The sequence below is a fragment of the Lygodium microphyllum genome, chromosome 30 (genome assembly GCF_053477565.2).
Source record: "Lygodium microphyllum isolate KBCC chromosome 30, Lygodium_microphyllum_v1.1.10, whole genome shotgun sequence".
NCBI classification, from domain to species: domain Eukaryota; kingdom Viridiplantae; phylum Streptophyta; class Polypodiopsida; order Schizaeales; family Lygodiaceae; genus Lygodium; species Lygodium microphyllum.
Window position 1 is genome coordinate 8801797 of NC_141164.1, and position 22074 is coordinate 8823870.

The 22074-nt window shown below is 42.2% G+C and overlaps 1 protein-coding gene across 6 annotated transcripts in view; it reads right to left on the minus strand.

Annotated features, from left to right (window-relative positions):
* LOC148009536 (Galactose oxidase/kelch repeat superfamily protein) overlaps positions 1–22074 on the minus strand; it is a 173040-nt gene that overhangs the window by 96290 nt on the left and 54676 nt on the right. For 5 of the 6 annotated variants that reach the window (XM_087672467.1, XM_087672463.1, XM_087672464.1 and 2 more), the window contains exons 6-7: positions 11327–11382; positions 1997–2104 (exon numbers count right to left, since the gene is read on the minus strand). In XM_087672467.1, the coding sequence (XP_087528593.1) occupies positions 1997–2104; positions 11327–11382 (164 nt within the window). The remainder of the gene's footprint in view (positions 1–1996; positions 2105–11326; positions 11383–22074) is intronic. The other variant, XM_087672469.1, reaches the window with a different exon arrangement.

Here is a 22074-nt window from a genome sequence, read left to right on the forward strand (position 1 = left end):
AGTTTTGGGCTCAATTTGTGCCCAATTTGTGCCAGAATCAAGGGGTCCATTGAATCTTATTGATATTGATCAATTGTGGCAGTCCAACGAACCCAAATTTATAGAGAGATGAGCCTACATCTGAGTGTGCTAGAGATTTAAGCACTACAAGTTAAAGAGATGCCGCACAGGGCACCAATTCTTAGGCTAATCAAGTGTCAATTGTCCAAGATTAAAGTGCTAAAGCATTTATTTCAGATTTGTGAATTATTTGCTTGCTGTAATTATTGTTCGATCAAGCCATCTAGCAATATCCGAGAAGGAAGGCTGGTTTCATTCTCAGCCAGTCCCCCAATGGCCTCTGCAGCCTTGCATGGGATTTTCTCTCACCTTCTAGCTAACGGCAAACCTTCCAATGCAAGACTCTGCCTCTAGACTTAACTTCCAACAATTAATTAATTGTGTAAATTAAAAATCCTCTTGCCTTTGCCCATAAATTGGCCATTTCCTATCCACAATTAATATGCTAACCCTTTGAACTTGAAAGTTGTTCAACTTTCATTAACCTTAGTCTTGGCATCAAATGTTTAATTGTTCTTAGCTAACTGACACCACAATCATTTTTAAGGACCTATTTAGTGTCTAAGACCAAGATTGTCACCAAACACCCTCAAGTACTTGTCCAACAAAACTTGTAACAACCTTTGCCAATGTCCCCCACTGCCCAACTTGGGTCTTGGACTGTCACTGTACCCAGAATAATTTGCAGTTCATACATGCATTTCACATGTGCACAACTTAACTATGCCAAAGCAAAGCAATAAATATGCATGTCCTCGTGACAAGAAGTCTCCAACTACAAAGAGATCAGTTGCCAAAACAACAATAAACTAACTGTCCCTGCTAATTTGTGTGCACAACACATTTCTCAAGGCATGACAAACAAGTTAAAGCCAATTCATGGCTTTGTATGGTTTATATTGCAAAAAAAAGATGGGCCATCAACAGCATTCAATCCATGCTGACTCAAACTACATCATGGCTATGACTATATAGGGCAATCCTCCTAGACCATACCAAGGATCTAAGAATCCGATAGCAATTTGCAAGGGATGAGAAGCCCAATCAATAGTGTCATTCAGCTCATAAGCATTATACATAAGCATATGGCCTATGACCAATAGCCAAGTGCTTAATATCACCATAAATGAACACAATCTCACGAAGACCACACTTCCCCAAAGATCAATGTCTTGAGACACATACAAAAAGATAGTACAAACCACGTCTTCCACTGGAAAAGGCTATCAGCTAGATCTATCCATGGTTTTCTACTGAGAATCTTCTCCAACTATTTTCAAATGGTTTTGATGTTCACCCAAGGAACAAGGATACCCACCTCTCCAATGGAGTCAGATGTGCTATGCACTAAATCCATACATTAGACATCTTCAGAACAACTAAGGATAGAGACTAGTCAATACAAAATTGCCCCCCTTTCCCCTGAGGAATGGATCTGCCAATTATAACTTCTTTTTCGTAAAAGCCAATTATAACTTCTCTAGCTTCATTGTAACTTCTCTAACTTCAATTCGAAAACTAAAAGCTGTGGAGTTTTCAGATTCCAGCTTTCGTTTTCAGTTTGCAAACTTTTGATGTTTATAAGTAACTAGTTATGAAGACATCTTAATCCAATACACCTTATGGACCAGATTATACATTGTGTGTCTCTAGTCAAGATTAGTTGCGAGATCTAAATGATCTTGGCCCAACTTTTTGACATTCTCAAGAACAAAAAATTTTTAGCTTTCGGGCTTACTAGAACATGTCCAAAGACCAGGCCGAAAATGATTCAAATGCTCAAACAACAATCATACAAGTCCCAGGTGCCATCCTTTTTAGGAAGAAAGGAAAGCAAGCAATTGCTTTAGATGTCTACTTTGAACCTTCTAGATTATGTTCCCCACATAAAATAAGGATGTCTATCACTGACATGATTTAGTGTTGTTTTATTTACCTCTACCTCCCAGAATGAGCAGCCGTTTTTCTACCATTGTTGCAGTGTGACCACATCGCGGGGGCGGCAAAGGCCCATTTACAGGAAGCTGCCTCCACTCAAGAGAAACTGCAGATCAGTACATTGTCAGGACCATTGCATTGAACTAATCAGATTCTTTTAACAAGAGAAGAGGCTAGGAATCAAGCAAAGAATGAATTGGCAAGTCCATACAGATCCTGGCCCTACTTTTGCATTGAAAATTGTTCCTATACAAGTAGGCATGGCCATAAGCAAACCTTATAAAATGCAACAGGTGTCTCTTGTCACTTAAGAGCAAAATAAAGAAGGCTAGTACTGCAAAAGACAAAGTTACATTCAGACCATGGCAAGCTGGTCTTAACTTTTGGCTTTGTCTACACACTCCCTACTGGTCATTCTCAGCCCCTGAGGTAGCACACCAAGGCCCAATGTGCCTACTGCAAAACATCTCTAACCAGTACTTCAACATACATCCATTTCCTCCTTTAATCATTACCGTTTGATTTTAGCCTTGAAAATGCTGCTTAAAACATGTTGATGTCGATTATTATCATCCTTACTTCTATGCCACCTTCAATGTAATCCCCTTTGCCCACCTCCATCTTTTGACCACCTCTCTTTTAACCCATTTTTCCTTGCAGTCTGATTTTATTCACACAAGGCAACAACAAGAAATGGAGATGTCTTGAAAAGAAAAAAGAAACAGATCTTTTTGTGCTGTATAGCCAGAAGACAACAAAGGTGTTGTGCTCAAAAATGCACTTAGCCACTTAAACAGCCCCAAAACATGCTTATTTTAGGCTTATTTTAGCCAAAACCCTAAAACGGGGAGCGGATCAAGAAAGTTAAGTGGGAGAGGATCTAGAACCCTAATTTTCTATAAATGACATCTCAGCCCTTGCTGTCCATCACTGTTCCCTCCACACGCTGATTGTTGTTGTTTCTGCCTGGCGACTGACTGCTGTTCATCTGCACTACTCTCGTACAGCCTGCCACGCCAGCAAACTGCTGCGTTTCCAGGCTCCAGCTGCTGCCCTAACAATTTTCTCTCTCCTCTCTGCAGTCGCTGCAATCTTTCTCTCCTATAGGCTCCGTTTTTAGTCTCTCTCTCTCCTCACTGCTATCTGCATCAGATCCAGCTTCTCACTGCTATGTTTGCTGGTGTTCGACATCCAGAGGCTGCCTTGCTGCAATTCGGGATCCGTTTAGAGTACGACACACTCTCCAGCTCATTACCCCTGCCCTAATCCTAGAGATACAGGAGCTCGAGGTTCAGTATTCATTCACTGCATAGTGTGTTTGCTGCATGAGCATCGTATTATTAGTAGTCATATCATTTCATTTATTCACTGTGTTCATTGTCTCTGAGTTACTCTAACCCTAACCCTAACTATGTTCTTTTTATCAATCTGTGCTTTGTCGTACGGTTTCTGTTTATGTTTCTGTGTTAGGGTATTTTTCTTTACATGGTATCAAAGCCTGGTACTCTCTAAGAAACCTAGGCCTTTGATCTAAAAGCTCTTCGCAAGAAGCAGTAGGTTCAAATGACTTCGAACACATCAACACCGATTCAGTCTCCAGATCAGCCTATGCCGAGAACCGAACGAGTGGGCCGATCAGCTTGCTCCACAAAGTTCCGACATGGTGGGAGAAACATCTGAGTACATGGAAGAAAAGATAAGCAAGCTGACCTCTGAAGAATATAAACTGATCATAGCCTATCGCCGAAAGAAGATTGAGGAGCTCGACAGAAGGATTGCCCTTCAAGAAAAGCTTCTAAATGAAGGTATGCATGGATTTCACTCTTCAGATGTGTTGCGCGTAAGTCTGATGATGTTGCAGGCTGTCGAGACCTCCATCAAGGATGGACCCCCCTCTTGGAGAGAAAGATCCGGAGTATGTTCCATTTTTTCAGACTCTTCTGTTCTCTCCAGTGCAAGGTACTTTTGATTCGTCTTTTGTGCCTTCTTCTTTTACCTCTTCTGTTTTGCAATATACTGGTAGAGATCATGTGGAAGAAAGAGTCCAGTCTGTTGACTACGGAAAAGGTCCTCTAGAGGACCAATTCTTGTATATTAACACACGTCGCGGGGATTATAAGAAAAAGCTAGGTAACTCTTCTTCTGTCCTTCCTTCTTTTCCATCTACTTCACATAATCAGATAGAATTTGGTGTTCCTTTCACTTCATTACATGGTGTATCATCATCTTCATAATTTCATTTTCAGTCTTTAAATGATAAAAATGAACAAAAAGAATCTGCACCTCATACACCTCACTTTCAAAACCCACCCATCCCACCACATTCTTCCGCTGCTTCACCACTTCCATTTACACCATTTACATTTCCATTTCAGACACCCCATGTCGCACCTCATATCACTCCGGGGGGTTATGGAAACATAAGCACATCCTTTAGGACCTCATCCTTCCCTCAGCGGGGTGGTGTTCCACCTACCTCATACACACTTTTGGGTTCATTGCAGCCTGGATATCCCACTCAGTCTCTCCCGAGTGTGGATCAGTTGCCTCCATAGTTTGCCTCCATGGCATTGCCTAGTGGACCTTCTGGTTATAATGTTGTGTCCCCAGCCTTACTTTGGACAAGGCTACTATGTCCCCATGCCTCCACCTACACCGGCACCTTATAGAAACATTCATGTTGTAGTGCCTCCGCATCAATCGGCACTCATTGGACACTCGCAGCCTACTTCTGCTACCCACCTCTTCCCCCTCCTTATTCTTATCAAGCACTCTCACTTCCACCATCTTTCCCACCATCATCTTACTCCACCCACCCGACACCTCATGGTTCTAGCTCATCTTCTACCAAGAATGCATTTAATGACAAGACTCGTTTTAACGGGTGAAATTTTACTACTTGGTCAAATTTGATGAGACATGTCATTGATTCACAAAACCTATGGGATCTAGTGCAGGGATTGGAACCCCAACCTGATCCCGCATTTGTTTTATACGAGGTCGTCCACTCATGGAAGGCTAGGAATGCCTCCACTATTGTCAAGCTGATGCAGGACTTATTGCCAGAGTTTCATTCTCAACTTCAGCATTTTGACTTAGCGTCAAAGTGATAGGCACACTTGACTAACCGCTATGCGGCTCGAGATAGGACCCGTTGTATTAATCTTGACCGTGAGCTTCAGCTTTTCAAAATCACTGATTGGGATGACTTGAAAGTCAAGTTGGCTAAGTATCGGCATCTCCTCGCTGAATTCTCCACTACGGGGACTCCCAAGTCCTCTGACAATCAGGTCACACTGTTCCTAAATAAACTCCCCAAGAAATACTTCAATTTTGTGGAAGGAATAGTTTCAAAGCCTACCATGCCTACATTCTATGAATTTGAGTGTCAGATGTTGCGTTATGTACGGTTGTTTGATCAGTTTCATATGAATTCTTCTTCAGAGAAGGCTCTTCTTGCTCATTCTCAGAAAGGGCAGGCAACAAGGGAAGGGCAAACCAAACCAAACCTCCACTCAAAATCAAAATCAAACTCAAAAGCTAAATCAATCTAGGGATTCTCAAGGAAACTCCCAGTCACAACTCAAACCTAGGGTGGCAAAATGTACCTAAAAAGAATAGGTATTGTCAACATTGTCAAAAGGCTGGCCATTTTGACGACGAGTGTCAATCAAAGGCACGAGGCACAGTACCAAAACCTAAGTCTTAGAACCCCGCCGCTCAATCGGGCAACCCCCAACAAGGAAGACAGGGTGATGGCAAGGGGCAGTTTAAAGGTCAGACTCACAATGCCACCGCACAGTCATCTCAGTCGACAACATTCTCAACTCCAGAGGGCTTGTCTGACTGGTCTGCAAAGGCCCATATCGTCTCCATAGAGACATCACATGCAAGTCTCGTCCACATCTGTGAGTTGCCTCCCGACGAGGTAATTGCAGAGGCCCACTTGTCACAGCCGAGCACTTCACCTCCAGTTTGGATTGTGGACAGTGGAGCTACACATCACATGACTCCTATAGAGGACATTTTTCATACCGGAGCCCCTGCAGCCGGGCGGATCCGTATAGGAAACAACTCCTCGGTCAAGATTCGGGCTCAAGCTTGCGTCAGTTTTGCCACTGACAAGGGTCCAGATCTGGCCTCACTGGACAATGTATATCATGTCCCTTAACTTGGGGTAAACTTGTTATTTGTTCAGCAGCTTTGCCGGTTGGGGCGAGCAATTTTCTTTACAGCGACCATAGTCGAGGTCCTTGACTCTCTGACTGGTTTAGTAATTGCTCGCGGTAAGCCACAGCCTAATGGCCTATACCACATGACACTTTCTGACCGAGCCGACTGCCGAAGGCTCCATGTTCCATAGCTTTCAGGCCTTAGCCACATCTCGGGAGCCTACGCAAAATGAGCGTCTTTGGCATTTTCGCTTAGGGCATCTTGGTTATGACTCACTTTATGAGTTGTCACGCCGTGAGCTGGTTGAGGGCCTTCTATGCCTAAAGCTAGCTCAAGATGTCTATAAAGCCTGTCAACTCAGGAAGTAGCACCGTACCCCATTTCCTTAGCAGTCTACATATAGAGCTGAGGAGCCTCTTAGATTGATTCACGTTGATCTTTCTCAGCCGACATTCACTGCTGCTTTGAACGGCACATTGTACTTCTTTTTTATAGTGGATGATCATTCTCGATACATGTAGGTGTACTTCCTCAAGCATAAGTCTGATGCTTTTACATATTTTTCTACTTGGGTGCTGTTGGTTCATAACTAGACTGGCAGTCGTGTTGGGTACATAAGGAGTGATAGCGATGGTGAGTTTATCTCCCACGAGTTTTCCGAGTTTCTACAGAAGCATGGCATTTCTCGCCAGCTCACCTCTACCAACTCCCCCTCTCAAATGGAGTTGTAGAGCATAGGAACCGCACAGTCATGGAAATGGCATGCTCTATGCTGTTCGCAACAGAGCTTCTTGAGCGCCTATGGGTCGAGGTTGTTAACACTTCGGTGTACATCCTCAACCGGTGCCCAACTACGGCTCTTCCTCAGAAAACCCCGTATATGGTATTTTTTGGCTCTCGGCCTATTATTTCCCATTTCAGAGTCTTCAAGTGTCGTGCGTACATACACACGCCTGATGACAAGATAGGTAAGCTTACTCCCCGAGCTGATCTCCTTATTTTTGTGGAATATTCCTCTGAAGTGAAAGCCTATCGTTTATTCAATCCTTGAACAAACAAGGTGATCATTAGGCGGGATGTTGTTTTTAACGAGAGGGATACCCTAGGACAGCCCTTCGATGCACACACCTATCGTTTTGTTGTAGGAAAACTTCTTTGGTTAATTCACACTAGACCAAATTTAGCTTACTCAGTTAGCATACTCACTCAGTATTTCACAGCACCTAGGATGTCACATTGGATTGCATATCTTCATGTGTTGCGTTATTTGCAGTGTACTTTTTCTTATGGCTTGACATATGGTTCTGGTTTATATTTGCAGGGGTACACTGATTCTGATTGGACAGGAGATCCTGAAACCTGGCATTCCCATGGCGGCTACCTCTTTACCTTGGGCACGGCTCCCATTTCTTGGTCCAACCGTAAGCAAGAGACGGTGGTGGCTTCTACGGCCGAGCCCAAGTACTGAGCTCTCTTCGATAGCACCACCGAGGCCATCTATCTAAGGAGTTTACTGGCGGCCATAGTTACCAGGAACGGGGAACGGGACCCCCCGGAACAGGGGGAACGCCTAAAGTTAGGGAACGGGAACGGAGGGAACGGCATATATATATATATATATATATATATATATATATATATATATATATATATATATATATATATATATATATATATATATATATATATATATATATATATATATATATATATATAGAGAGAGAGAGAGAGAGAGAGAGCTCATAGATTAAGTTAGTTGGAAGATTGCATGATGGAAGTGAGAAGAGTGGCATGATATCACCATTGCATCTTGCTCACACCAAATCTGGACAAATCCCCAAATTTTCCAAGTCCTGCGTGCACTAATTTCAGTGAAATTGAAAGAATTTCACTAAAATGTGAAAAGCCCCAAAATTCCCGGGTAGATGTGCACCGACTTTGCAATTTCTGAGTCAAATTGTCCAATTCTGTGTTAAGATCCCCAGATTCGAGAAAAGCCCCAAATTTTTAAGCCGATTTTGAACAGATAAAAGATCTTGTGCTCACGCATGTGAAACCCTGTCAATGGGTGAAGGAGATTTCAAAAAAAAAGATTGAAATTTTAAAAAAATCTACGGGTCAACGGACCCGTCAGTCGTGCGCTGTGACGCCCGCCTTTCGCCATTATGTACTGGTCGCCGTGTCCGCCGTGCAGTCGCCCCGTCGCGTGCAGCTGTTGCCTGTTAAGTATCGCACAGCAGTCACCTCCAGTCGTCTGTCCACGCTTGCTGCAGTTCCAGGGAACGGCCGTTTCAAACAGGGAACGGTTGCTGGAACGGCCCGGAACGGGCAGGAACGGGCAAGAACGGGACTGGGAACAAGCAGGAACGTTCCATTGGCGTTTCGCTGGTAGACACATGCCGGAACGCGTTAATCCGTTCCTAAGGCCCAGAACGAGCGTTCCCTGTTTCTATGCTGGCGGCGCTTCATTTTCCATGTGACTCTCCCACAGTTGTCTACTGTGACAACCAGAGTGCCATTGCCCTTGCGGGCAATCCGATCATCACACCACAAACACAGCATGTGGAAGTCCACTTCCACTTTTCCAGAGAGCATGTTGAGCTAGGCACTATTCGCCTAGAGTTTGTGCCTTCATCAGATAATTTTGCAGATATCTTGACCAAAGCAATCAATCGGCCGGTTCTTTAGTACCTGCTACCCAGGATCGGCCTGGGTACACCCTCCCCTACTTCTTCAGCTTGACGGGGGGAGGGTGCTTCCCTCTTGCTTTCCCATCCAGTTTGAGAGGGGGCGGCTCCTACTCTTGATCGTGACAGTGATGATGCTTACAGTTTTTTAGACATTACATTCACCTATTCTTTTGTATTGTATTATGGGCATTTGTAACTTCATCCGCACTATCAGGATGACCTTATTATAAAAGGACACTTGGACAAGTGAGTACTTCCCCTGCGAGGGCACTGTCCAAGTGGCACCGTTGCATAGCATATTGCATGAGCATGACATCTTGCATCTCCCTTTGCATTACCCTATACATTGGCATTCTATTTATGTCAACATGCATCTGTGCGCATTTATCCCTTTTCGGTCTTTTGGAGTAGTCGGCTCTAGGATCCACCATATTCGTAGCATAACACATGGCATTTTTCCTACCCTTGCTTGCTTGCTTGCTTTGCTTGTCTTGCTAAGCCCACCGTTTTTTTTTGCCTTTCACATATTCAACACATGATTGGCACATACACTCACTTTTATCATCCTTAGGCACTTATCCTCGTCAGTGCGAGGGATTGGCTTGCTAGTTTTGTGAATAACTTGGGTTTAAAACTCTCTTTATCTTTTCCTATCTATCACTTAATCGGTCGCTACCCCTATATTACTTATGTATTTTCAAAACACTTTTCAAAAAAAAAAAAAAAACAAAATTAAACAAACAAGTCCATTGTTGATTCCATCCGCCTTTGTAGGCCTTGGTAGCCCCTTGGGCAGCCGACGAGCACCCTTGGTCCAATGCTCTGACCTCTCTGGGGTGATCAATTGGGCTCCCTTGCTTAGATATCCATCGCCTCTGTAGTCTTGGTAGGCCACTAGGCAGCCGACGTGCACCTTTTGTCCAATGCCCTGACTGCTTTGGGATGGGACGCCTTGTGGTAAATCAAAATTTAGGCTGGCTTACTTTTCTCGCCCTATTTTGGGCCTGAGAGGGGGTGTTGTGCTCAGAAATGCACTTAGCCACTTAAACAGCCTCAAAACATGCTTATTTTAGGCTTATTTTAGCCAAAATCCGAAAATGGGGAGCGGATCGAGAAAGTTAAGTGGGAGAGGATCTAGAACCCTAATTTTCTATAAATTGGCAGCCAACCCTCCACTCTTTTACAATCTCGTTTTTGTAGGTTTCAGGTGTTACCAGGTTTCTGCCCACACCCCGGTCACGGAGGACATCTCAGCCCTTGCTGTCCATCACTGTTCCCTACAATCTGGCGCCTGTTTCCAGCCCTCCACATGCTGATTGCTACTGTTTCTGCCTAGCGACTGACTGTTGTTCATCTGCACTGCTGTCGTACAACTTGCCATGCCAGCAAACTACTGCGTTTGCAGGCTCCAGCTGCCGCCCTGATAGTTTTCTCTCTCCTGTCTGCAGTCACTGCAGTCTTTCTTCTACAGGCTCCGTTTTTAGTCTTTCTCTCTCCTCACTGCTATCTACATCAGATCCAACTTCTCACTGCTGCGTTTGCTGGTGTTCGACATCCAGAGGCTGCCTTGCTGTGATTCGGGATCCGTTCGGAGTACGACACACTCTCCAGCTCATTATCCCTGCCCTAATCCTAGAGATACAGGAGTTCGAGGTTCAGTATTCGTTCACTGCATAGTGTGTTTGCTGCATGAGCATTGTATTATTAGTAGTCATAACATTTCATTTATTCACTGTGTTCATTGTCTCTGAGTTACTCTAACCCTAACCCTAACTGTGTTCTTTTTATCAGTCTGTGCTTTGTCGTACGGTTTCTGTTTATGTTTCTGTGTTAGGGTATTTTTCTTTACAAAAGGTTCTGTTCAATGTGAGGCATGTTGCAATCAGGTCTCACTATGATAAAGCATGCATGTGTCAATGATGATTGCACATGTAGCTTTTTGGACTCCAGGAAGAGACAGCTTTGACCTTAAACAGGCAGAAGCGACATTCCATATGGAAGGTAGAAGCAGGGTTGTAACTAAAGGTCAGAACACCACACGAGTAAAAGAAAGAACAGCCGTGCATATGCCTGTCCAAGCATGCTTTTACATTTAAATTATTGGCTCAACTAGTCACACAAATAGCTCAACTAGGAGGACAGTTGTTTTCTCAGAGCATACATTGAATCCTTGCCTAATCTAAATTTAACAATAGGCATGCTGGTGTTTTGCTGGTTCTTAACAGTATCACAATGGCAATGGCAGTATAGATCATGCTGAAGAAAAGCATTATGGAAATCCCTGAATTCTGCCATTATTCAAACCAGCACACTTCACATTGGGAACATTGCATAGACTGCCCAAGAAAAAATAACAAGACTTCATTAAAGACCATATAAGACAGAAATGGTACAACCACATCTAAACATTGCACTAACTGTAGATAATTGAAGGCATTTATAAGGAGGGGGTCTAAGTTTCTTACTTGTGTCTAACACATACACATCAGAGAGCCACTTCGAACCATCCCATCCTCCATATCTGGAGCAACAATACCAACAAACCCCCCCCCCCCCCCCCCCCCCCAAAAAAAAGAGAAACCCAAAAAAATATATATATATATTCAATATGTACATGAAAATTTTGAAGAGCTAAAATAATTGGACCAACATCGAATAAATAGTCAACAATCAAAACCCTTGTTCAGATTTGACAGCATGCAATAGAATTAGTTTGTGTATGTTAGCCTCTGTCAATATGTAAAGAGAGAACAATTATACTTCCTGACAATATAAACTGAATATTCCTTCAGAGTTCACAAAAATCAGCATGGGATACAGTCAGAGTGTATGCATTATGACTTGTTATTCATAAGAAGATGATGTGTCTGTTAAAACTTGTGGCTCTTTTCTTTTTACTGGTTTGAACAATCTATTGCACTACTCACAATGCCCTAACTTTAGGGCTTTTTCATCACTGAAGGGAAACAATAAACTCTCCAAGTTGGAACTACTACCTCATACATCAACACCCATTTACTAGGCCCTTAACATTCAAACTAACAACCTAAGCAATTTCACACTATTACAGACAATTACAACAAATGTTAGCTCAGACATGATGCAAACTATTTGCCAAGAATACTAATGTTGCAAGGAAAAGCTGAGAATCTGACTTTGTTGGTGAAAAAGCAGTGAAGACCACATGACCAATGGAAAAGCTGGGAAGTGAACCAAAACTGTGGGTCAAGGAGATGTCAGCTGGCCTGAAGAAACTACATGCAGTCCCACAGATGGCATGGGAGCTACATCAAGATTGAGTGCCTGAATTGGCTCCACGACGGTGCTATGAGGGTTGTCAACGCCATGGCAGCTTGAAGACTTATGTAGCTGTCTTTACTTGTGCTTCCTTTCTGCTTCTGTTTTTTCTTGTTCTTTTCTTTTTAAATGTTTCCTTCTTCTTCTTTCCTTTCTTTCCTTATTTCGTCTTCCTCCTCCTCCTCATCCTTCTTCTACTTCTTCTTTTTTCTTCTTTTTTTTCATTTTTCTGGGAGGCGGGGCGGCCTGCCATGGAAGCAAGGCCAGGAAAGTCGATGGGCTGGGGCGGGGTGGTTGGTCAGCTGGGTGAGTGGGTTGGGCAAGGCAGGGAGGGTAGGGTGGATGGGTTCAAGTAGTGGGGTGGGGGTTAGGGTCAGGTGGGGGAGCGCGGAAGGGCAAGTCAAGGTGGAGTGAGTAGTAGGGCGGGGGATGGGTCAGGTAGTGGTCAGCAACTAGATCATGTAGGAGCAAGTCGGGAGGCAAGGTGATAGAGCAAGAAGGGTTGCATCAGGTAGTGGAACAAGGGATGGGGCAGATAGTGTGTCGGGCTGGGTGGGACAAGGCAGGAGGAAGGGGGAGGGGGATGTGGGTGGGAGGAGGGAGGAGGGAGGGTAGGGAACGTAATTTGGATAAAGGCAGTCCGCTTTTCTTGTTTTCTTTTCCCTTCTCTTTTTTATCCCCTGTTTTTTTTCTTCTCTTTTCTTTTATACTTTGGTTTTTTTTTCTTATTCTTCTTTTCTTTTTTCTTTACCTTGCTTTTTTTTTTCCTTTTCCCTTTTTCTTGTTACTTTTCTTTTCTTGTATTCTTTTTCTCTCTCTTTTCTTTCCTCTTTTTTTTTCTTCTTTTAACAAGAGATGCACACATACACTTGCCTATGCAGGGTATAAAGGCGAAGTGATATGCATACTTCAAAAGTGAATTGAGAGAGAGATCGATGGGAAAAGATGCTTTGGCATATAGTATGGCAAGGAAACCATTTGAGAGAGAGAGAGAGAGAGAGAGAGAGAGAGAGAGAGAGTGTGTGTGTGTGTGTGTGTGTGTGTAGTAAATGGGGTATGTAGATTTGTTTCTACCAAAAGGTGCAGGCACAGCAAATATCAAAGAGGAGAGTCACAACATCTGGATGCTAGAGAAGGGGACGTGTGAATGTGGCAAACTCGAACGACATGACCACTTCCATGCCAAATGCAAGTTGAAAAGGTGTTACACCTATAGCTATCTTGTGTCATGCGGTACACACACAAACAGCCAAGCAAAGCCTCATCCCAATGTTGGGGATGTGAGTGACATGTGCAAAGGAGGAGGTGAAACAATGTTTTATTGGTGCTCTCTGTCACAACTCTATAGAAACAGAATTTGTATCCTTTTTCGTTAATTTGTCTATATAATGATTTATTAAATTTATTTTCTCTGCACTAATTAGATATAAAGAAAAGTACATTGGAGCTGGCCACTGATGAGTGGTCATAGGTTATGGTGGATCCACGCGGTGGGTTAGAGAAAAGATAGTTCACACTTCCACCTATATGACCCGATTGGGCGCCTGTGACTAGAACTCACGCATATCAGGGTTAGACTCGCACACAGAAAGGATTGATGCCTTGAAGTGTGGGCTAGATCCACCAGAACAAACAGTTACAATCAACAAGATGGCATGATCATGAAATGCTTGTATAATGTGTATGTGTGGGCTGAAAGCTTGAAATGCACATTTCTTTGCATAGGAAAGTCATATGAAGATTCGGATACCATTTTTGCGATGTACACGGAAAAAGCTTTCATATGACACCCATATTGGGGGGGTCCCTAAATTTTAGGAGATCCCTAAGTTTGAGGAGGTTCCTAAAATTTAGGAGCCTCGAATTAGCCTAAAAATGCTAGTCCTAAAAAATAGGGATGTCATTCTAAAAATAGTAAGTTCTGTACTCTGACTGTGCTTGCTAAATTTGGTTGTTTCTATTCTTGACAGTATTCAACCCGAAAAAGGAAGGCCATAGAGAAGAGACAAGTGTCAAGACACTTGTCACACAAGTTTCCAAGTGTCCCACCACTTGTCACATCTCATGACATGTGGCTGGACACTTGTCTTGTGCTACTCCACTTTCCCCTTTTGTACTAGCTCTCCCCTCTCCTATAAATAAGAGCTCGTTTTTCTTCATTCATCATCATTTTTCTTTGCTGTAAACTCATGTACAGCACCCACAGATAGCCAGAAACTGGCCCCATCCATCCCCATCATCATCCCCCACTTCTCCATTATCAAATTCCTCCATATTCCCTCTTCTATCATTGCTGTTTTACAAGACAGCAAGCTTGTAAATTCATTACAGCACCTCCTTCTCGAGCTCTTTCTTCCATTTTAGCTACAAGAAGCAAGCCCTATCCATGTACTGCTGATCAACGATGGAGAAAGGCTGAATTTCCCTTTTTCTTCTCTCATACTGTAAAGAAATCAGTTCTTATCATTGCATAATAGATAATGCATGTGTGTTTGTACATCTTTGCATGATCTTGTGAGAGTGAGAATTACTTCTCACTCTCAGGTTGATTGTAACTAAGCTCTTCCCTAAGGGACTTGGGTTGAGCAGAAATACATTCCTTCGGGGGGGGTTGCCCATCTTCAACCCTCAATCTTGTCTCCATTACTTTTACATTTTCATGGCTGTAATTTTGTGAGTAATTTTCATTTTCAGCTTTACGTGTTCATTCTCTTTTATATTAAATCTCGAAAACAAGCGAATATCATAATTGTTAAGCATACTACGTTGTTCGGGGCGTTTACAGTGGTATCAGAGCTTTGGCTCAGTCCTCACCTCTAACACTAGTAGTGCTTACAACTATAAGTTTGTTTGTTTCAGCCCTTGCATTGAGTGCTTGAGCATATTTTTTTTCTTTAGTCTCAATGGATCAATCGAGTGCTATCCTTCAAGCCATTCAAAGTCTTAGAGAGGAGAATCAGCAAATTCGTGAGCAACTTCTCAAACTAGAAAAAGTTGAGAATCCCAAAGAATTCAAGGAAAGAAGCCCATCTACTTCAAGGAGACAAAGCCATACCAATGAAAGGAGCCGATCAAGAAGTCCAACTACTTCTAAGAGGCAGTCCCATTCTACTTCAAGACAAAGAAAGAGATCGCGTCGAAGCTCATCCTCTTCTTCAAAGTCATCTGGCGCCTATTCTGATGGATCCTCTTCTAGTAATGAAGAGTCACACCCTTCTCGTGGAAGACCTCATCATCGTCAAAGGCATCGACATTCTTCACCCTCGTCTCCATCTTCATCCCCATCAAGCACTTCATCATCTTCAACCTCAAGATCCGAGCATGGACGAAGGCATAAGAAGAAGAAGAAGACTAAGTCACTATCTCAACTTGAAAAGAAGATCAAGTTCAGTATGTATGATGGTTCCCGAAATCCTGATCTTCTTCTGAAGTTTATTCGTCAATTTCAAATTTTGTATGGTCGTGACAAGTATAAAGAAAAAGAAAAGATTAAGTTTGCAGCTTTATATTTAACCGACTTAGCCCATACTTGGTGGACGGGGTTGGAATATGATCATGCTGCCCCAAAATCATGGCGGTCCTTTGTTCGCCTGATACAAAGCCAATTTCTTCCTGTTCATTTCAAAAGAGATGTAAAAATGGAATGGGATCGGCTTTGGCAAAGGAAAAATGAGTCACTTGGTGACTATACCAAGAGATTTTGGGAGCCACTTTTGAAGGTCCAACATTTCAAGAAGATCAGCAGTTCGGAAAAGCTTAGGAAGTTTCAAGGAGGTTTGCATTTTAAACTTCGTACTGCTCTTGATCATTATCATTGTTCTAGTCTCAGGGAACTCATTGACCATGCTGAGACATGGGAAATGGAGCACAATGGCAACAAATCATTCCAAAAGAATGATAAGAAGAGAGTAGCTGATGATGAGGAGTATTCAGCCCCAAATGAAGGACAAAAACAGTGGCAAAAGCAGCCATCAAATCAAAAGAAGATGAAGCCCTATGCACCTCCTAATGCTCCTCAATTTCGCTCCAATCTATACCCACAAGCAAAGCAATTTTCCGAAGAAGAAAAGCAACGCTTCATGAAAGAAGGGAAGTGCTTTAAATGTGGACAAACAGGCCACATAGCGAAGCAATGTCCAAACAAGGGACAAAGCAAGGTTTCTGACAACAAGCCTAAGTCGCCAGTGAAAATCAATGCTATCAGTGATGTAGTTGCAAACACAACTCACACTCCAGAGACGCGCAAATTATTAAAAGCTTGGGGACAGTTGCAAGGTAAGCAAGCACTATTCTTGATAGATCTTCGGGCGAATGAAAATATTATTTCCTTGCAATTAGCTAAAGAGCTTGGATTAAAGAATAAAGAGATGGACACTCCGGTAGAAGTTCGCCAAGCTTTAAATGTTGATAAAGGTGACACAATGAAGACTGTGATACCCTACATTGGCAAGCTCAAGTTTCAAATTCAAGGCTACAGTGACGAAGATACCTTCTGTATCGGAGACCTTGATGGTTGCGATGTGATTCTTGGCATGCCCTGGAATCATAGAATAGATTCAACCATCTTCTCTCAGAAAAAGAAGGTAGAACTCACCAACAAAGGCAAGAAGTACGAGATCCAAGCTGGAGTTTCTGGAGACACCATACCTATGGTAAGCCATATGCAAGTCTCTAGAGCAATTAAGGATTGTGTTCAATGTTGTCTGCTTTATGTCACTGATGTAAAAGATAATATGAATGCTGAAAACCAAGAGCGACTTCAGCTCTTGGAAAAGTATAAAGATTGTTTTTCGGAAGATCTTCCTTATCAGCTTCCCCCAGAAAGGCCAGAAGACCATCATATTGATATTATTCCGGGCAGTTCTCCTCCTAATATAGCACCATACCGTGTGAGCCGTCCTCAACAAGAAGAAATCAGAAAGCAAGTCGAAGACCTACTCAACCGTGGGCTAATTAGGCCAATTAGCTCACCATTTTGTTCACCGGTTCTTCTTGTTCAAAAGAAAGATGGCACATTCAGGATGTGCATTGATTATCGAGCCCTCAACAAAATCACTGTGAAGAATCGGTTTCCTATTCCCAGAATTGACGACATTTTGAATCGTCTAGGAGGCTCAAAGGTTTTCAGCCGCATTGATCTAAAGAGTGGTTATCATCAAATTAGGGTAATACCACAAGATGTACACAAAACTGCTTTCCGTACTTCATACGGTCTTTATGAATTCTTGGTGGTTCCTTTCGGATTAACCAATGCACCAGCCACCTTTAATCGAATGATGGAGCGCATCTTTAGAGAGCATCGACAATATGTCGGTACTTTCTTTGATGATATTCTTGTCTTTAGCAAGAATGAAGAGGAGCATCATCAACACTTGGAAATTGTTCTACAATTACTACAATAAAATCAACTCTTGGTAAATGGTAAAAAGAGTGAAATTTTCATGCATAAAATAAATTACCTTGGGCATGTCATCTCTTCTAAAGGGATTCAGATGGATCCTGAAAAGATCAGGATAATCCAAGAATGGCCTCATCTTCGTGATGTACATGAGGTGCGATCGTTTCTTGGCTTATGTTCTTATTACCGCCGCTTCATCAAGCATTTTGCACATATGGCTTCTCCACTTCATGACCTTACAAAGAAGAAGATCTCTTTCCAATGGAAGGAAAAAGAGAAGGCAGCCTTCACAAGGCTGAAAACAGCTCTTACTTCTAGACCTGTTCTTATCATTCCAGATCCGGTAAAACCATTTGTGGTGGAAGCATATGCTTGCGGTGATTGTATTGGTGCAGTGCTAAATCAAGAAGGCCATGCCGTAGCCTTTGAAAGCCGCCGTCTAAATGATGTGGAGAAAAGGTATGACATTTATGAAAAGGAGCTCTTAGCAGTGGTTCATGCTTTAAAGATATGGAAACGTTATCTTTTAGGCAATGAATTCCTTATTAAAACCGATCATCAAAGCTTGAAGTATTTCAAGACTCAAAAGCATTTGCAGGAGAAACATGCAAGATGGGAAAATTTCTTATCTATGTTTCATTTTCAGATTATGTACACTCCAGGGAAACCAAATGTAGTTGCTGATGCACTTTCTAGAGTGCCTCGCATTGCAACTATTACAGTGGCTCATCATGAAGATTTTCAAACGATGAAGAATACTTATGATGAAGATACTGATTTTGCAGCAATTTGGTCAAATTTACAGCAAGGAGGTTCTCATCCAGATTATTCCATCAAGGACGGTTACCTTCTCATGAACAATCGCCTTTGTGTCACTCTTCCTGTTCGACAAAAGGTGCTTAAAGAAAGTCACGAACCCCCTTATGCAAGGCATAGAGGGAGGGCAGCCACTCTAAGTGCAATTGAGCGCTACTTTTATTGGCCAACATTACGAAAAGATACACATAACTTCATTGAGGCTTGTCTGGTATGCCAAAAATCCAAATATGATAGGCAGAAGATTCCAGGATTGTTGCAACCTCTTCCAGTGCCCAAAGATCCATGGGAATCTATCACAATGGATTTCATCTCAGGTATTCCAAGAACACCTCAAGGTCATGATATGATTTGGGTCATAATTGATAGATTCAGCAAACAATCACATTTTATTCCATGTCATAAAACATTGAAATCCGCACAAGCTGCAAGACTTTTCATTCAACATATCTTCAGATTACATGGTATGCCTTCTGAGATCATTTCAGATAGAGACTCCAAATTCACAAGTAACTTTTGGCGTGCTTTATTTGAGAATTTGGGAACCACTTTAAAGTTCTCCTCATCTTTTCATCCTCAAACTGACGGCCAAACAGAGGTGATGAATCTCACTCTTTTGGATATGTTGAAAGCTTATGTTAGTGAACATAAGTCACAATGGGAGAAATATCTTCCATTATTGGAGTTTGCTTACAACAATACAGTGCACTCATCCACAGGGAAAGCTCCAAATGAAATAGTACAGGGTAAAGTGATTCCTCCTCCAATTATTCGCACTAAAGATAAGATTTTTACTGCTGATGAGTTTGCTTCAGATTTAAAAACCGCAATGGATCAAGTTCGAGCCACTATCAAAGTTGCCCAAGAGCGACAAAAGAAGCAAGCAGATAAACGAAGAAGACCTTTGGCTTTTGAAAAAGGTCAATATGTCTTGCTAAAGTTTGATAAAAGCAGGCTCAAACAAGGTTCTGGTCAAAATTCATCTTTTCCAAAGCTCTCCAGTAGATACTTTGGACCCTTCAAAGTGATTGAGAAAATAAATGAAGTTTCTTATCGACTTGAGCTTCCTGCTCATTGGAAAATACACAATGCTTTTCATGTAAGTTTGCTAAAACCTTACATAGGACCAGAACCAAAGGAACCCATTACTGAAGATCCCCTAGAAGTTGAAGAGACAGAGCAACTCTTGGAACCTGAAAAGATTTTGTTTCTCAAGGATCGAACCACGAGAAGTGGCCTTGTGACACGAAAATTCTTACTAAAATTCAAGAATCTACCCACAACAGATGCACAATGGGTAGATGAAAAATTCATGAAGAATTACCCAAATATTCTACAACAATATCAAGAAGCTTTTCAGCTGAGGACAGCTGAATAAAAGCCAGAGGGCTGTCACAACTCTATAGAAACAGAATTTGTATCCTTTTTCGTTAATTTGTCTATATAATGATTTATTAAATTTATTTTCTTTGCACTAATTAGATATAAAGAAAAGTGCATTGGAGCTGGCCACTGATGAGTGGTCACAGGTTATGGTGGATCCACGCGGTGGGTTAGAGAAAAGATAGTTCACACTTCCACCTATATGATCCGATTGGGCGCCTGTGACTAGAACTCACGCATATCAGGGTTAGACTCGCACACAGAAAGGATTGATGCCTTGAAGTGTGGGCTAGATCCACCAGAACAAACAGTTACAATCAACAAGATGGCATGATCATGAAATGCTTGTATAATGTGTATGTGTGGGCTGAAAGCTTGAAATGCACATTTCTTTGCATAGGAAAGTCATATGAAGATTCGGATACCATTTTTGCGATGTACACGGAAAAAGCTTTCATATGACACCCATTTGGGGGGGGTCCCTAAATTTTAGGAGATCCCTAAATTTGAGGAGGTCCCTAAAATTTAGGAGCCTCGAATTAGCCTAAAAATGCTAGTCCTAAAAAATAGGGATGTCATTCTAAAAATAGTAAGTTCTGTACTCTGACTGTGCTTACTAAATTTGGTTGTTTCTATTCTTGACAGTATTCAACCCAAAAAAGGAAGGCCATAGAGAAGAGACAAGTGTCAAGACACTTGTCACACAAGTTTCCAAGTGTCCCACCACTTGTCACATCTCATGACATGTGGCTGGACACTTGTCTTGTGCTACTCCACTTTCCCCTTTTGTACTAGCTCTCCCCTCTCCTATAAATAAGAGCTCGTTTTTCTTCATTCATCATCATTTTTCTTTGCTGTAAACTCATGTACAACACCCACAGATAGCCAGAAACTGGCCCCATCCATCCCCATCATCATCCCCCACTTCTCCATTATTAAATTCCTCCATATTCCCTCTTCTATCATTGCTGTTTTACAAGACAGCAAGCTTGTAAATTCATTACAGCACCTTCTTCTCGAGCTCTTTCTTCCATTTTAGCTACAAGAAGCAAGCCCTATCCATGTACTGCTGATCAACGATGGAGAAAGGCTGAATTTCCCTTTTTCTTCTCTCATACTGTAAAGAAATCAGTTCTTATCATTGCATAATAGATAATGCATGTGTGTTTGTACATCTTTGCATGATCTTGTGAGAGAGAATTACTTCTTCTCACTCTCAGGTTGATTGTAACTGAGCTCTTCCCTAAGGGACTTGGGTTGAGCAGAAATACATTCCTTCGGGGGGGGTTGCCCATCTTCAACCCTCAATCTTGTCTCCATTACTTTTACATTTTCATGGCTGTAATTTTGTGAGTAATTTTCATTTTCAGCTTTACGTGTTCATTCTCTTTTATATTAAATCTCGAAAACAAGCGAATATCATAATTGTTAAGCATACTACGTTGTTCGGGGCGTTTACACTCTCTGCTTGGCTGTTGGCACCTGGATAGTAGGCACAAGATTGTTGATGGAAAATCTTGTAATGACTAAGGAGATCGTTGATAAGAGCATTATTGAAGTGTGTGCCACAATCCATCATGATACTAATATTGAGGTAAAACACTTTTAGAGTGATTAGCATTTTTAAACAGCCCCAAAACATGCTTAATTAATAAAAAAAATGTAAATTTGGTGCGTGGTTTGAGAGAGTTACAGTGGTCCCCCAAAACCTTAACTTTTTGGGGCACCCTTTAACATCTATAAATAGACAAGCTGCCCACCATTCAGCCTCGTTCTTTTGTGCAGGCTTCTTACTCTACCATGCAGATTTCAGCCATCAGCCACCTACCATCTGCTGTCCAACCATCACCGACTAGAGCTTGTCGCTATCCAACCCTAGGCAGCCTGTTTTCAACCATCGCCTTGCTATTTGGAGGTCCCCATCTACTGCATCATCATAGCACCTAATCAGCCTGCATTTTCAGCATCTAGTGCCAAGCGATAGGCTATTGCCATCTCTCGCACCTGGCGACTAATACAATACCTACGTTTGTGTTGTCCAGCAGGCCATCTACATCAGCAAACACCTCTCCTATAGTTACCTAACAGTTCTCTACCTCGGGTGATCAATTTTCAGCCTTCCTTTGGTGGTACATGGCTACATTTACCAGATTCCAGCATTTGACTACTGTGCTTTGGTGACCAGCCTGCTGCCCTTCATTATTCACCGCTCTTATCTCCGACCGATGGTAATTGCACTTGGAATCTGTTAACCCTCAGACAAATAAGGTGGAAAATCTGAAAAATCTAAAGCAGAAGACAAGGCCAAGGCAAAAGCGA